Consider the following 15,536-nt stretch of genomic DNA (forward strand, 5'->3'; position numbering starts at 1 on the left):
TTTGCAAGCGACCAGATCCCTTACAGCACCAGTGCCGCGGCCAAGCTACTGACTGGCTCGTTTCTGAAGCTGGTTCAGCCCAGGGGAAGTGGAGCCTCCCCCCTGGTGAGGAGGGGCAGGGGCGAGGCATCTTGGTGAGAAAGTTCTCTTTTCAGGTTATCTCCATCAGTCCCCCTGAGAGTGGCCAGGATCAAGACTGATGTGATCTCATTTGTCTGTAGCCTCTCTTTCATTTGCAATCTCCCTTTCTAACTGCAAAGCATCAAGCCTCAGGCAGGCTCTGAACCTTTGAAAGACAACAGAACCTAGTGAGAATAAACTTTCTTTTTCCATTTTCTTTGTTGTTATGGTACCTTCTATTAATGGGAAGCTTTCTGCTCCCATATAAACATTCCATCCCAAATACATTTGTCCAGGGCTGTAAAGGCATATAGATGGTATGTGGGTTTGGCAAGTTAACTCTCAGGAAAAGCCTTGGGGTCGCTTGTGGTAGGTCTCTTAGCCTGATCCTCACCTGAGCACCAAGAGGAATCAGAGGCTCTCCAGTGTCACATAGGCTCAGGTCTCATCCTGGTACCTGAGGACACCCAGCACGAGGGGGTCTGCGAGAACTCAGACGGCCGGGGTAGAGAGAGCATCACCAGTATCTGTCCATAGCAACGCTGTGCCAGATGGGAGAGGAGCTGCTGGAATCAAGCAAACAGAGCCAAGGGCCAGAGCTGGGAAGGCAGCCAGCAGATGCAGGAAGTTGGAGGGGCCAGACGGGGCAGGGGGATGAGCAGGGGGATGAGCAAGGGTCAGCATGGCAAGGGTGCGGGTGGGCGGTAGTACGAATGAGGCTGTACTGAGCTCATTTTGTGAACGCCACCGAAACTCGAGGAAGTTTACTTCCCCCTTCCCACTATGCTCTACAGTTGGTATTAGCCAGTAACATGCTGGGAGCCCTGGGCGGGGCAGTCACTGGGATTGGTTACTGGTAAGACAATAAGAATACAAGATGCAGCCTGGCCAAGGCAGAGGGTTGCCTGGGCACCTCCTGGGTACGGGTATGCCCCATAAGTCTCTGAATTTCTTTCAAGTTGTGACTTGTCCACCTTCGGGTCCTTGGCTGCTTGCCTGCTTGGGACCTGCCACCCAGTCTTGCCTACTCTCCTGGCATCTGCATCTGTTTGCCTCATCCTGGTCCAGATCTCTCTTGTAACTCAACATTCTCCAGTCCCCACACGTGGGCCCCACGGTGCAGTGCAGAGGGCTGGGTTCAATTCTGGTTCTAGCGCTTTCTGGCTACATGACCACGGTCAGGTTGCCCCACCTCTCTGTGCCTCAGTTTCCCTGTCTTCAAATGGAAGTAATGATAATTGGCAGATATTCGTCAGAATAAGAACAGTAGCCCCGGTCACATCATAAGTGCTCAATGAATATTAGCTATAAGATGGCAAAAAGCTATGGTCTGATTTATGACCCGCCGAAGGGGAGGGACAAACAAAGTGCCTGAAAGAACATGGTGTCTGGAATAAAAAAATCAGGGTTGAATTTTGGTACAGCTAAAGGATCTTATGACAGTAACTAACTCCTCTGAATCTGTTTCTTAATCCATAAGAAGGGAATACTCCTACCAGCAATGAGAATTGAATGAGAGGTGAAGCTTTACGCTGGACTCACCCAGATGCCTGGCTCCCGTCTGCAAGGATTCTGATTCAGCTGGTTAGGGTGTGGTCTGGGCATCCAGCCTTTTAAACTCTCCTCAGCCAAGAAGTTCAGAGTTCAGACCAGTGGTTCCCAAGGTGTGGTCCTTGGACCAGCAGCAGCATTACCTAGGAACTTGTTAGAAATGCAGAGTCTAGAGCTCCCGCCCAGACCTTCTGAATCAGAAACTCAGGCCCAGCCCTCTGAGTTTTAACCAGGCCTCCAGGTGTGTCTCCCAGGTGTAGGCATGAGACAGATGCTTGTGAATTCCCTCCCTCCCTCCCTGAAGCAGGTATTTACTTAGCACGTCTTGTGTGCTAGAGTCCTAGTCAGGTGCTGTGGATGCAATATGAATGGGACAAGATCCCTGCCCTCAGGGGGCTTACATTCCAGTGAGGGAGACTGGTTTAAAAAAGTAAGTAAATGCACAATTAAAAGTCATGGTGTGTTAAGGAGACCCCTGAAAGCCCAATAGTGGTTTACTATGAATTTTTATAGACCGTTATACGTTTCCTCTCCATCTAGCATGGAGCCTCCAGCCGTTTCCACCCCTTCCAGGACTCTCAGAACTGCTGACCCCAGCTGGCCTCTCAGCAGCTGAGGTTTGTATTGACCTGGCAGTGTCTGAGGGCAGCTGGCCGTCTCTAGACAGAAACAGCTGTAAGCAGGGCTTACCCAACATCTGTCCTCCAGAGGAGTCATTCTCACCTGCGGTAAATTTATTCCCCGGTGGCATTTGCCAATGTCTGAGACATTTTGGATGTCACAGCTCAGTGGGGGTGAGGTGGGTGGCAGTGTGCTTCTAATAGATAGTGGGTAGATCGATACTAAACACTACAAGGCACAGGAAAGCCCCTCAGACAGAGAAGTTGTCAACAGTGCCAGGTTTGGGACACCCTCATCTGGAGGCTTCGCATCCTGGATTTCAGGCGAGGTCCTTCGGGAGCACTCCCCGCCTCGCTCCCCTTGCTCCTGGGCTTGGCCGCACTTGAAAATCTTCCACCATTTGACCAGAAAAAGGATTCCAAGATGCCTTCTCCCTTCCTGAGCTGGGGGAGCTGCGCTGAGCCAGGCATCTCCTTGGAAATCCCTTGGCTTCATGCAGTTTGGAAAACAATAAATCTGCAAGGCCGCTCAAAGCACCCAGAAGCCCGAAGCCGACTGGAACTGCTAAATCCATTTTTTCCCTTCACATCAAAAACCATTTCCTGGCCTTAGAGGCTTTCTCTGCTGTCACAAGACAAGACGCAGGCAGATAGTTTTACATGGCAAACAACCCTGCCAAACACATCCCCCCCTTTCAAAGCCTTTTTGGGGAGGATTTCTATTCCAGCCAGGAATGTCAGTGCACTTTTCCGCTGAGCCGAGCTTGGTTTCATCCAAGGCGGACCTGTCAATTGCCTTTCACACTCCAGACTTGGCCAGAGACCGTTTCCAGTGCAGACCTCACCCTTTCCCACACCAGGGGCTAGGGTTTGTCCTCAGCTGGTCCTCTGCAGGGCTGGGGGTGGATGGTCACAGTCTGGTTTGCCATCCTGCTGCACGAAGGAAGGAAAAATTCACTACAACTGTAAAAGACATATTAGCCTTACTCTGTGCAGCTGGAGTTCCAAGTGCTTTGCTTATGTTAACTCCTCTTTCCCTCCTACAACCCTGTGAAAAAGGGATCATCATTAGCCCCATTTTACAGACGAGGAAACCGAGGACAAGTGGTTTGCCAAAAGCATACCCTCTCCTGCCCCAGCTAGTCAATGGCAAGCAAGGATTTGCTCTAGAGTTTATCCCGCCAGCACAGCCTAAGAAACAATAATAGGAGGCAACACCTAGATCTGTGGTTCTCGAATGGGGCACGTTTGCACCCAGGGGACGTCTAACCGTGTCTAGAGATGTTATTACTGGCAGCGAGTGGGTGGAGGCCAAAAATGCTGCTAAACATCCTACAGGCACAGGACAGCTCCACGACAGAGAATTATCTGGTCCAAAATGTCATTAGTGCGAAGACTGAGAAGCCCTGGTCTCCTGGCATTAAGATTCGATTTAAGAAAAAAGGGAAAAAAAAGGTAGTAAGTAGGAAGATAGGGGGATACGTGGATGGTGGATGGATGGATAGAAAGTGCTGAGGTTGAGAAACCCAAGTCTGTGTGTGCCGGCCACAGTGCTAAACACAGGACTGAAATCGATGCTCGCAGTCACCCTGTGGGAGAAATGCTGTTATTACTTCCGTTACAGATGGGCAAACTGAGGCTACAAGGCTACCAGGGCCACTGTGCTCTGCTGTGTGCTGCTGGCACTTGGTTGCAGGCTGGCGGCTCCCGGGCCTTTCATCTGAGAGGCTCCTCCTGGTTGAGGGGCTGAAGTCCCAGAAACCTGACCTGGGTGCACTTCATCGGTTACTGGTGCTCCCATTTTGCCTGTCGCATACTCCTGTGACCTGGTACCGTCTGCATCTCTCCTCCTGCCTTGGCGTGAGCCCTCCTGCCTCTCAGACCGCACTGGTCTCCTCTCCGCCTCCGCCCCCTCTGTCTCTCCTCCAGACTGCAGCCAGACTGCGAACCTGGCCTGGTCCTCCCCTGCCTTAACGCTTTCATGATCACCACTCCAGATCTGTGAAAATGCAGCTTTCGTTGGTAGGTCTAGAGTGGGCCCTGAGAGTCTGCATTTCTAACTAGCTCTCAGCGTCCAGCAATGCTGGTCCACAGGCCACACTTCTAATGAGTCGGAAGGCGCATCCTTGTTTGAGATGGGTTGCCTGAAGGGATCAGGACACCAGGGGTCTCAAACTACCAGCCCAAAGGTCGAATCTGCCCCCCCTCCACACACACCTGTTTTTGTAGTTTTATTGGAACACAGACACACCCCCATGTATTATGTATTGTCTGTGCATTACAATGGCCACGTTGAGTAGTTGTGAGACCATATGGCTCATAAAGCCAAAATACCTACCACCCAGACCTTTACAGAAAAATTTGTCTGCTGCGTAGCACATCTTCAAGATGCTTTGGAAGGCTTTGTATTGGGACTCCAGCCATCTGAAGGGGGTTGACTTGAAGACTTAAACACACACACACACAGACACACAAATACATACATACATAGATACATACATACACACACACACACACACACACACACACACACACACAGCCATACCTGCAGCTAAAGGGCCTCGGGCGGATCTCGGAGGATGAGACTCTGGGCCTGCCGGGAGACTGATGATGGACTGGGGCAGGCATAGAGCAGGTTACCCCGTTCAGGTGCACTTCTGGCACCCTAGCCACGGAGGAATCACAGGCCTCGGGCCCCCATTTGCTGGCTGAGGAAATTCGGGCTCCGCACAGCCTAGGGCTCTGAGCTGGGCTGCAAGTTCCACAGCTGGTTTGTGTTAGCACTTGGATAGGGACCTGGTCTCCTGACTTCCTGCCTCGGCTTCTACCTCCAAGGCACCCTGCGTGGAGCCCCTCGGGCTGGGAACCCGCCAGGAGGGGGATTGGTTAACAAAAAGAACTTTGGTTGCTGGGGGAGTGGCTCACCATAAAAAGGATGTCTTCCCTTGCACAGGCAACCCCTACCTTGACCCCTTACTCCCAAATAAGTGGGTCGATGGAGGTTCCTAGGAGGGTCCTTGACTGGAGGTCTGAGGGAATTTAAGTTACCTGCAAAGATAAATCCCATCAAATGAATCTGAGTTTCCTATTGTCTTACATTCAAAACAAAGAAAAGACCAATGATCCCAAAGGAAAAACCTCCTAACAGATTTGACAGTGCGGGATGAGAATTGGCATAGGATGCAGGGCAGCCCCATGGCATGCGCCAGGCGCTGGAATAAGCAGTTTACACACATTATCTCTGTTAATCCTCAGAGCAACCCTGTGGGCGAGTTGTTGTTATTACGCTGGTTTTGCAGACAAGAGAACACGTGCCTCACACAATGCCTGGCTGGGTGGAAGGGGCCACCGAGTGAAGGGGCCCAGCAGACGCTGAGTTATATGACTGCATGAGGCAGCTAAGTGACCCCGTTCAAGGTCGCAAAGTGAGGAAGAACAGGACCTGGAATTTAAACCTGCTCCGTGTGACTACAAAGGGGCTCGGGGAGCTGAAGTGACCTGCCCTCTCCATGCCACCGCCCCCACCCCCACCCCCACCCCCACACCCCCACTCCCCATACCCTCCCCTCTGCGTGGCGTGTGGGAGGCCTAGCCCTCGGCCTCCCCAGCCTCCACGCCTTGACTGGCAGGCAGCCTGCAGCATGCTGAGCACAGAGCTAAGGGGGCGGGGTGGGGGACCAGTGAGGTGAGCCCTCCACTCCCACCACCTCCTTCCTGCCTGAGATCCAGCTGCGCCAGGCTACAGAGACTCCTCCCATGGGGTGACCCCCTGGGCCAATCCCCCGGCGGCCCCGCCCAGCCGTGGGTGAGCCAGCCTGAGCCCTGCCCCTGGATTCTCTTTCCCCCTAGTTCTTTGGCTGTGTGGGAACAGGAAGGTTAACATCTCTGGGGACTGAGGAGATGGGTGGCTTCTGGGTTTCGGCAGCTAGATCAGGACTCGGGGACCGGTGGGGTGGGGGGCGCAGGAGAGGAGGGAGAGAGGAAGAAAGAGGAAGGAAGGATGGAAGTATCACGACCCGGCCAAGAGAAGGTGGGGGAAGGGCCATATGACTTTCTTGTGGCACTTTCCAGGGCGTATTTGTTGGAGAAACATGCACACGCATGCACACACACACGCACACATGGTTTGTGAAGAGCTGGACGCGGCACTATTGATCTACATGTGACTCACCAGCTGTGTTCCTGCAGCAGAGGGATTTGTGCGCCCACGGAGGTCTCCGGGATCTTATCCCAGGCACACTAATCACCTGTCTCCACTGTGTGGCGTGGGAATGATGATGAGCCACATTTTACTGTTTTGCTGGAAAGGCTCAGGTTGCTTAGGACACTTGCCTAAGGTCACCTAGCTTGGGCAGGCTGGCTCTAGGATGTGGATAGACCCAGGCAGAGTCTCGTGCCAACATCTGTACTCTTGTCTTAACCAGACACCCACGGTGTGCGTTCCTCTATCCAGGGAGTTAGTGTTTGCTGAACACCTACTAACTGGGCAGTTAAAAATGATGGTCCCCTGTGGCCCTGGGTGAAGATTTCCTACAGGATATACCCAGGAGTGGATGTGCTAGCACATGCGGGTCACCTGCTTACACTCAGACCTCTTCTCCCAGGGAGCATCGTGGAATTTGAAGTCCAGGGACCAGGCTGACCTGGAGCTCAGAGCTCAGTGGGCCAGGCTGGTACTTGGAGGCCGTGCTGGCATCAAGCAAACTCTTAGCTTCCTCCTGAACATGAAGATCAAGACTGCTCTGTCTCTAGTCATTGGCCCTGGTCAGCTTACAGTCTCTGCCTTCCAGCCCTTGCGGGCTGCATACCCAGCACCCAGGGCTTCTGGAGGTGCCCAGGCAGGCAAGGCTGGGGTGGGCAGCAGGGGCTGCCCCCAGGGCGCAGTGAGTGTATGTGTGTATGTGTGCATTTCTCCTTTCTAATGAGGAGGCCCCAGGCTGTGAGTGACAGAGGCTGGGCAAGAGGTTACGAGAACTTTTTTTGGCAGTGGACACACCTGTACCTGGGTAGATTTACCTTAGTTGTGAATCATCGATTGGTTCTAAAGCAGCCAGTTCCGGAAAATCCACAGGCAGGCTTGCTTAAGAAATGCCGTTGGGGCACAGGGGGTGGCAACATGGAGAAACAAGCAACCATGGGTTCCAGCCCCCCTCCTCCCACCCCAGCCATACCCACCCTCTCCCCCAGGTAGGGATGTCGGATGGGAGAGCAAGGGGCTGTTTTCCACACCCGGCAATGTGGTGCCAAGAAGCAATTGTGCGGTCAGCATCACTCTGGTTCTGCGTGGCTCATTGAGGATCGGGTGGGGGGGGCAGCTTTCCTCCTCGGTGGGCTTTGAAGGAGGCAGAGCTGCACCCCTCACATCACATGATTCTGCTACCCGCATGTAAACCCCGGTAGGAAATGGGCGTCCTTTCATCTTCTCGAAGTAGTGAAATGCTCTGTTTCTAGGCTTTTTTCTTAAGCTAATAGGAAAGCCAGGACTTGTATTCTTTGGGGAAAAACTGTCTTTTAAGCAATTTCTTGGTGCCCATAGAATGTGAGCCCAGCCCGGCTAAAGTAGTCATCTTAGTACTTATTGTGATTTGTGAATGTTTTATAGCCCAAGAAATTTCAGGTCAAGCAGTAGTTGAGACATACACTAAAAAATGCTTTGTAGTCGATCCGAAATTCACACTTAACTGGGCATCCTGTATTTTATTGGAGCTCTTCAGTCTGCACCAAACGCTGTTCCTGGATGGGCATTCAGTGTGGACAAAACAAAGCCCCTGACCACTTGGAGCACACATGCTAGTGAGGGAGACAGACAGACAGACGCAGCCGAAGGAAGGATGCTGGGGGCACCGTGGCAGGTGCCACTTCTAGGCTTGTCGGCAACAGAGCACATGTAACCCCACCCCTGAGCCCTGCCAAGTCTCAGAGGGGTGTTGGCAGGGCCCACCTGCAACGAGCCTCCTCATGGCAGAGGGGCGTGACCACTAGAACTGCTCGCAGATCTGGGGCCACTGGCGATGGTGGGAGGAGAGGGTGTTCCAGCCGCAGCGAGGTGATGTCCGTTTAGCGCTCTCAGTTCTGGGTTGGCTAAGTGCGAGGTCGGCTTGCTTCCGGGGATGGTCTGTGCCGGCTTGCCCGTCCTTTATTTGTGCTCTCATTCTTTTATTTTTTATTGTGGAAAATTTCAAACACATAGAAGTAGAGAGACTCATCTAAAAGACCCCCACATACCTGACATGAATATCAACAATTTGCTAGTCTTTCCGTGTGACTGACATTTTCTGATTTTTAATTTTCTATTGAGGTATCAGTCTTGCAATGAAGTGTCAAAAAAGCTTGCTGAATTTTGACGATGATTTTTTTTTTTTTTTGCCTGTATTTACACCTGTGAAACCTCCACCTGGATCAAGATATAGAATGTTCCAAGTCCCCAGCTGGCTCCCTCCGTCCCCTTCCTGGGATCTGTACTTTTGTCTATCGTAGGGCACAATGGCGGTATTATATTGGGGGAGACATTTCTATAGATAAATAGAAAACTTTGAGCCTCCTCTCCCCCCCTTTCCTTTTTCCTTTCTCTTTCCTTCCTCCCCCCGCCCCTCTTTCTAGTTTAGTCAGTTATTTATTTATCTATCTATTTATTTATTTATTTATTTATTTAGAAGGTAAACTCTGGCTTATAAAAAGATATACAACCTAAATTAATTCAAATTAAAGTAGTTTTAGAAGTTAGCTATCGTTTCGGATTATCCGTGTTAATCTAAAAGGCCTCCCTCCTTTTGCCTCTTTCCCACTGAACACCGAGAAGCTCACTCCAGTGGATCCTGGGGACTGAAAACATAACCAGCCTCGGCAGCTGCCCCGCCCCAGCGATCAGTGTCCCGGGTGATGAGAGGTGCTGAAGCCCCTCTCCCAAGCTTGTCTTGGGAAGAGCGAGGTCCCTGCTCCATGGGTACTCAAGGTTGGGGAAGGAGGCATTTTAGCACCTGACCTGACCGACGGCTGAACTAGCTGCCCCCACGCTCACTCCGTGACACCTGTTGTGTTCCCCGCAGACTCTGCAGGAGATCTTCCAGACGGAGAACACCATCATGCTGCTGGAAAGGTCCATCATGGCCAAGGAGTGCCCGCTGAAGGTGGCGCAGACGAGGCTGGAGTGCCGGACCCGGCGCCCCAACGTGGAGCTGTGCAGGGACATCCCTCAGTTCAAGTGAGTGGTGGAGGTTGGGATTGGGGTGCGGTGGCGGGAAGGTCTCATGAGCTCCTAAGCAACCTGAGTCTGAAGAAGGTACTTTTCACCAATCAAGACATCTGGTTTCACAACTCAGTATGGCACTGGGCAGAGCCTGGAGATCTGGGGGTCCCATCACGGGGAAGGCCCACCCCTGTGCACTGCAGCCTTCTCACATGCCTCAACCACGGCGGTTTTGTAGCTCTGTTGTGCTCTGGGGACCGCCCCCCCCCCGGCTTTCCCCTGAAAGCTAAGGGGTGGGGGACTCTCCCAGGACAGATGTGGCCTTCGACCTGTGGTCGCTGCACCATCTCTCTCTGCGGGCTCCGCGAAGGAGGTGCCCAGCCCACACCTCACTCATTCTCCGCCTCCATCTTTGTAAGGTGCTCACCTGCGAACCACTGGAATAGCATAATCCTACCTGTCCCTGTTAGCTAAGGAAGAGCTGCTTCCCTTGACAAAGGGTGTCCTCTCGGGGGACTGGGCGAGAAGCCCATGCAGACCCAGAAACAGGGTTCGCGAATGTGGGGTGGGAGCTCGGAGTGGGACGACGGCCAGGCGAAGGAGGGACATCAGCATGAGGGGTTATTTCCCGTGACGTGCTGCGTGACTCGAGCTGGCCACTTGGCTGTTCTGTTCCCTCCATGCTAGGGGCACCGTGTTCGTTCCTTTTTGCTGCGTAACAAATTCCCCATGACTCAGTGGCTTGTCCTCCTCCTGAGCCTAGATGTGGAGTGATGGGGAGAAGAAAGCTGAAGTAAAGAGGGGGGGCAAAAACATTCCGAGAGAAAATGCTGGGTGGTTCCATGTGACGATGTTCACACAGCCCCAGTTACTGCCTGAAGTAATCACCTAGAAAGCAAAAGCTGGCTGTGTGTGTTTGGGGGTAGTCAGGGAAGGCAACCCCAGGCTTTGAACTTGAAGGCCTGGCTACCTGCTCCTCAGCCTGATGCCAGTCTGGAAGGTCGTCGCCCCTGGAAGTGGGTACAATGTGGCCAGGGTCCCACTCCCCTGGGCCGGAAGGGTCCAGATCCTGGTAAGGGGTGGGGGGAGGCTCTCCTGCTCCTTCCTTTACCTGGTCTGTGCTGCTTAGCTGCTCAGGTTGGGCTCCAGCCCCCCCGGGGGACAGGACTCTGATAACCCGGACTTCAGGGGAGCAAGTAGATATCCTGGAAGACCTGCTCTGGGCAAGCTCCCTGCTTCCTTGAGGGGCAGGCATAGAGCATGGGCGGGCGTGTGTGTGCGTGTGTGTATGTGTACTACGTGTATGTATACGTGTGTGTGCGCGTGAGCGTATTCAGACCTCAGCAGGTAATCGGACTCAAGCTGCCTGCCTTCTCCAGCAGCTGCATTGCCCCATCTGTGCAGTGCCTTCCCTGCCCCCCGTTCCCACCTCTGGGCCTTCTTCTCCTCTTCCTCTTACAGGTGGCCCCTCTTCTCCTGACACTCTCTAATCACTCAGGTCCCATCCCTGCCCATTCCCCAGAATGAACATGTGTTTGAGTAGGAATTCAAATTAAAATGAAATAAAATTTAAAATTCAGTTCCTCATTTGCACCAAGCACATTTCATGTGGTCAGCAGTCAGTGTGGCTACGGGCTGCTGGATTGGACAGCACAGCCCTGAACATCACCGTCACTGTAGAAAGTTCTGTTATGGCGCCGGCCTGGCGATCCCTAAGGAGAGGAGGGTGTCCAGACTGCTTCTGTCACCTCTCTAGCCCAGGGTTGCCACGGGGAAGCTCACCCTGATGTCACCTCAGGTCCTTCCAGCAGCATGTCCTCAGTCCTGAGCACAGTCTCTTTGTCCCTACCCCCGGAGGTGGGACCCACAGCACAGCCCACAACCAGGTCGCCGTCACAGCCCACCTGGTGTAGGCCTTCCCCAGGGCTGCTGCAGCACATGACCGCGAGCTGGGTGGCTTAGAACAGCAGATGCTCATTCCCATTCTCTCACGCTTTCTGAGGCCGGACGTCTGAAATCAAGGCACAGTAGGTCGGTTCCTTCGGAGGCTCTGAGGGAGGGTGTGCTCCATGCCTCCCCCTGGCTTCTGAAGGTGGTGGGCACTCCTTGGCCTTCCTCAATCTGGACCAACCTCATCTCGAGATCCTTAACTTAATGACCTCTGCTATATCCAAATAGCAGCACATTCACAGGCACAGGGGTGTTGGACTTACCTTTTGGGGGACACTCTTCTGTCTGGACAGCAAAATAACCCCTCGTGTCTCCCCTGCCTCCACTCTTGCCCCCTTTCAATCTATCTTTACACAGCAGCCTGGAGGTTATTCCTACATCCGGATTCGTTTATTATTCCCCATTTCGCTCCCTCCCGCAATGGCTTCCCAAAGCACTGGGAACACAACCCAAGCCCTTCGGTTTTGCATGCTCTCCTCTCTAGAAGGCACTGTCCAGTTCCGTAGCCACCAGCTGCCTGTGGCTCTTCCATCTGCATTAAAATGATTTAAGCTGAATCACAATGAATAACTCAGGCCCTCGGTTGAACTCGCCGCGTCGCGGGTGCCCCCGAAGCCCGGGCGGCTGGCGGCGGCCGGGTCAGGCAGTGCAGGCGCGGCGTGTGTCGGCATCGCACAGAGCGCTGCTGGACGGCGCTGCCACAGAATGCCTCCCTCTTGGTCTTCACGTGGCTGGCTCGTTCTCGTCCTTCCTCAGCTCCCGACCTCCCTCCTCAGGGAGGTCGTCCCTGGTGGCTCTAGAAGGTTCCACAGAACCAGAGCTTCGGGAGGGGCACAGTGGGGCGTTTGGGCGGGAGGCCCAGCTTCGGACTGGTCCCACGAGGTCTCTGGAGCATGAGCCGTGTTCCGCAGAGCTGGTCCCACCTTGAGGCTGGGGACAGCCTTTTGTGCCCTCATGTCGGTGAGCCATCACCTTCCCTGGACAAGTGTGGACCTATGAGCCATCAGCAGCCAACACTTACAGCAGCTGGGGACAGGTGCCTCAGCCAGTAAGGGGCACTTGAGCAGTGGACACTGCACCTGACTATCTGATCCACATGAGGCTGGCCCCGTTGTCTGGTTTTAAAAATTGTAATAAAATATGTATAACATAAAATTTACCAGTAGCGACATTTAGTACATTCACAATGTTTACATCTACCCCCATTAGCTAGTTCTAGAACATTTTCATTCATTTCACCCAGAAGAAAACCATGTGCCCATGAGCAGTCTCTCCTCATTCTCCCCCTCCTTCCACCCTTGGTAACCGCCAGTTTACTTTCCTCGTCTGTGGATTTGTCTGTTCTGGACATTTCGTATAAATGGAATCATACAATGTATGACCTTTTATGACCGGTTTCTTTCACTGAGAGTAATATCTTCAAGGTCTATCCACGTTTTCACATTCCTTTTTGTGGCAGGATAATATCCCATTTGTCCATTCATCCATCGATGGATGTTTGGGTTGTTTCCACCTTTCGACCCCTGTGGTTAGTGCTGCACAAGTATTTGTTTAAGTATTTGCATGTCTGTTTTTAATTCTCATGGGTGGATACCCAGGAGTGGAATTGCTGGGTCCTATGGTAAGTCTGTGTTTAGTTTACTGAGGAGCAGCTAGATTATCTTCCCAAACATCCTGTCTCTTTCTCCCTCTGTGCTTATCACCCTTGGTACCTCTGTTGTGCATTTACTTGTCTGCCTGTTCTACCCCTGCCTTCCCTGATGGCTGAGCCTTGCCTATCTGGCGCACCACTGTCTCCCAGCGCCTGGCGCAGTTCCTGGCCCCTAGTAAAAGCATCTGTGTCGAATGGCTGAATGGACTGTGCCTTCTCCTCTGCTCTCGCCCCAGGCTCGTGAACGAGGTGTTCACCATCGACGACACGCTGCAGACCCTCAAGCTGAGGCTGCGAGAGACGCAGGACACGCTGCAGCTGCTGGTAATGACCAAGTGCCGGCTGGAGCACGAGCTGGCCATCAAGGCCAACACCCTCTGCATCGACAAGGAGAAGTGCATGGGCATGCGCAAGACTTTCCCCAGCACCCCACGCCTGGTGGGGTACACTTGAGCGGCTGCCGCCGGTCCTCGGTGCCGAGCTCCACGCCGGTTCTTACGTAGTGCAATTTGAAAAGAGAAACAAAATAAAAGAAAGTGTTGTTTTCTCCCTTTCCTCCTATCATGGAAAAATACATATATAGAGAGCCAAAATAAATGTACCTAAACCAAAGGTCCTGGTGCTCATTGCTCACTGCAGAACCGGCCTCTTGGCAGATGCCAGGAGAAGGCGGACTGTGACCCCTTGGGGACAGAGCGTTGCAAGGCTGTTGGCAGTCCCAGGAATGGAAGAGGCCTCATCTTTAAAAACCTGCCCATTTAGGAACCCAGTACAGACTGTAGTGTCTGGAAATTGGACATTGGAGCTGAGAGTCCAGAGCCTACCTGTCACTTAGGAGCTGTGTGGTCTCCAACGAGCTCCCAACCTGAGCATCCTCATCCATACAATAAGGTCAGTCTGAGGAAGAGGTAACTCAGTGGTGTGGGGCAGTGTAAAAAAGTAGGTTTTGGAGTCAGAAATCCTGGGTTTGAAACCAAGCTTTGCTTGATGGGGTGTTTTAGAAACTGCTATGGGAGAAGAAGGAGGCAAAATCAACTCTGTGGGTGGGGCAAGAGGAGGCAGGTAAGGGTTAAAAGAAAGCTCTGTGAAGAAGTGGCATTGCTTCAAAAAGTTAAACATAGAATTACTTCACAACCCAGCAGTTCTCTTCCTGGGTGTATAACCAAGACCATTGAAAAAAGACACTCAAAGGTTTGCACATGAATGTTCATAGCAGCACTAAGCACAATAGTCAAAAGGTGAAAGCAACCAAAGTGTCTGTCTGTGGTGAATGGAAAACAAGATATGGTCTAGTCATGCAATGGAATATTATTCAGCCATAAAAAAGGAGAAAAGCTCTGATAACTGCTACAACACAGATGAACCTCAAAGACATCATGCTAAGTGAAAGAAGCCAGGCTGAAAGGCCAGATTCTATAGGATTCCATTTATATGTAATGTCCAGAATAAATAAATCCACAGAAATAGCAGATCGAGGGGTGCCAGGAAGAGAGGCCCAGGAAGTCACTGCTTAGTGGGTACAAGGTTTTATTTTGGAGTGGTGAGATGTTTGGGGACTAGATAGAGGAGATTGCACAACATCGTGAATGTGCTAAATACCATAGAATCGTTCACTTTAAGTGGTTAATATTGTTATTTGAAATCCACCTCAATTAAACATAAGGAAAAGAAGTCCTATTAGAGCCGAGTCGTGAACAGTGAGGAGGTTGAGGCAGAAGAGGGTGGCGTTTCCAAGTGAGAGGAACCGTGTGGGTAAAGGCAGGGAACTGTAGTCCTGGATGGAGAAGCTCTTGGAGAGGCGTGTGAATCATCTAGAAGGGTCATGAGGCCAGATCATGAAGGACAAATAGTTTTGAACTTTTTCCTGTGGTCAACGTTTCCCAAACTTCATTATTCACATCAGGGCTTCCCCAAGTTTAATATGCATGCTTAGATCACCTGGAGACCTCGTGAAAATGCAGATTCTGAGTCAGTAGATCTGAGGGGGAGCCCGACACTGTGAATTTCTAACGAGCTCTCAGATGATGGGGACAACCCAGGGGCCACACTTTGAGCAGAAAATGACACCTCTCTAAATTTGCCATAACTAAGTACCACCTTTACTGTTATGCACTCAATTTTTTAGATTATGGCACTTAAAAATTTTTTCAATTTATTTTAAGGGCAATTTATAGCACGACTGTAATTGCCCAATGTCAAACAAAACAAAATATTGCTAATGATGTCTGGTTAGGGAATATTGTGTGCCCAAGGTAACATAGTTTGAAACCTTCTCTTCTTTTGTTCAAAAGGAGATCAGCAAGTCTTAAAGAAGAGTTAAAGCCCACTTAGCATTCAGTGGAGACTCCTTGGGGTAAGTGTCCTCGAAAGAGGATAGAAAAGTCCATTTTTCTACGAACGTGTTTCAGTGCTCTTTAAGGCCCGCGGGTTGTAGGGAGCCCACAGGATCCCTTAAGTG

At 51.9% G+C, this 15,536-nt stretch overlaps 1 protein-coding gene across 3 annotated transcripts in view; it reads left to right on the forward strand.

Moving 5' to 3' along the window:
• Positions 1-13,623, forward strand: part of TEKT5 (tektin 5) — a 45,832-nt gene extending 32,209 nt beyond the window's left edge. For all 3 annotated transcript variants that reach the window (XM_016159671.2, XM_016159670.2, XM_036225703.1), the window contains 2 exons: positions 9,338-9,492; positions 13,315-13,623. In XM_016159671.2, the coding sequence (XP_016015157.2) occupies positions 9,338-9,492; positions 13,315-13,531 (372 nt within the window). In that variant the 3' untranslated portion in view covers positions 13,532-13,623. The remainder of the gene's footprint in view (positions 1-9,337; positions 9,493-13,314) is intronic.
• Positions 13,624-15,536: the final 1,913 nt, after the last annotated feature.

This window comes from Rousettus aegyptiacus, unplaced genomic scaffold (assembly GCF_014176215.1).
Source record: "Rousettus aegyptiacus isolate mRouAeg1 unplaced genomic scaffold, mRouAeg1.p scaffold_m13_p_8, whole genome shotgun sequence".
NCBI lineage: Eukaryota > Metazoa > Chordata > Mammalia > Chiroptera > Pteropodidae > Rousettus > Rousettus aegyptiacus.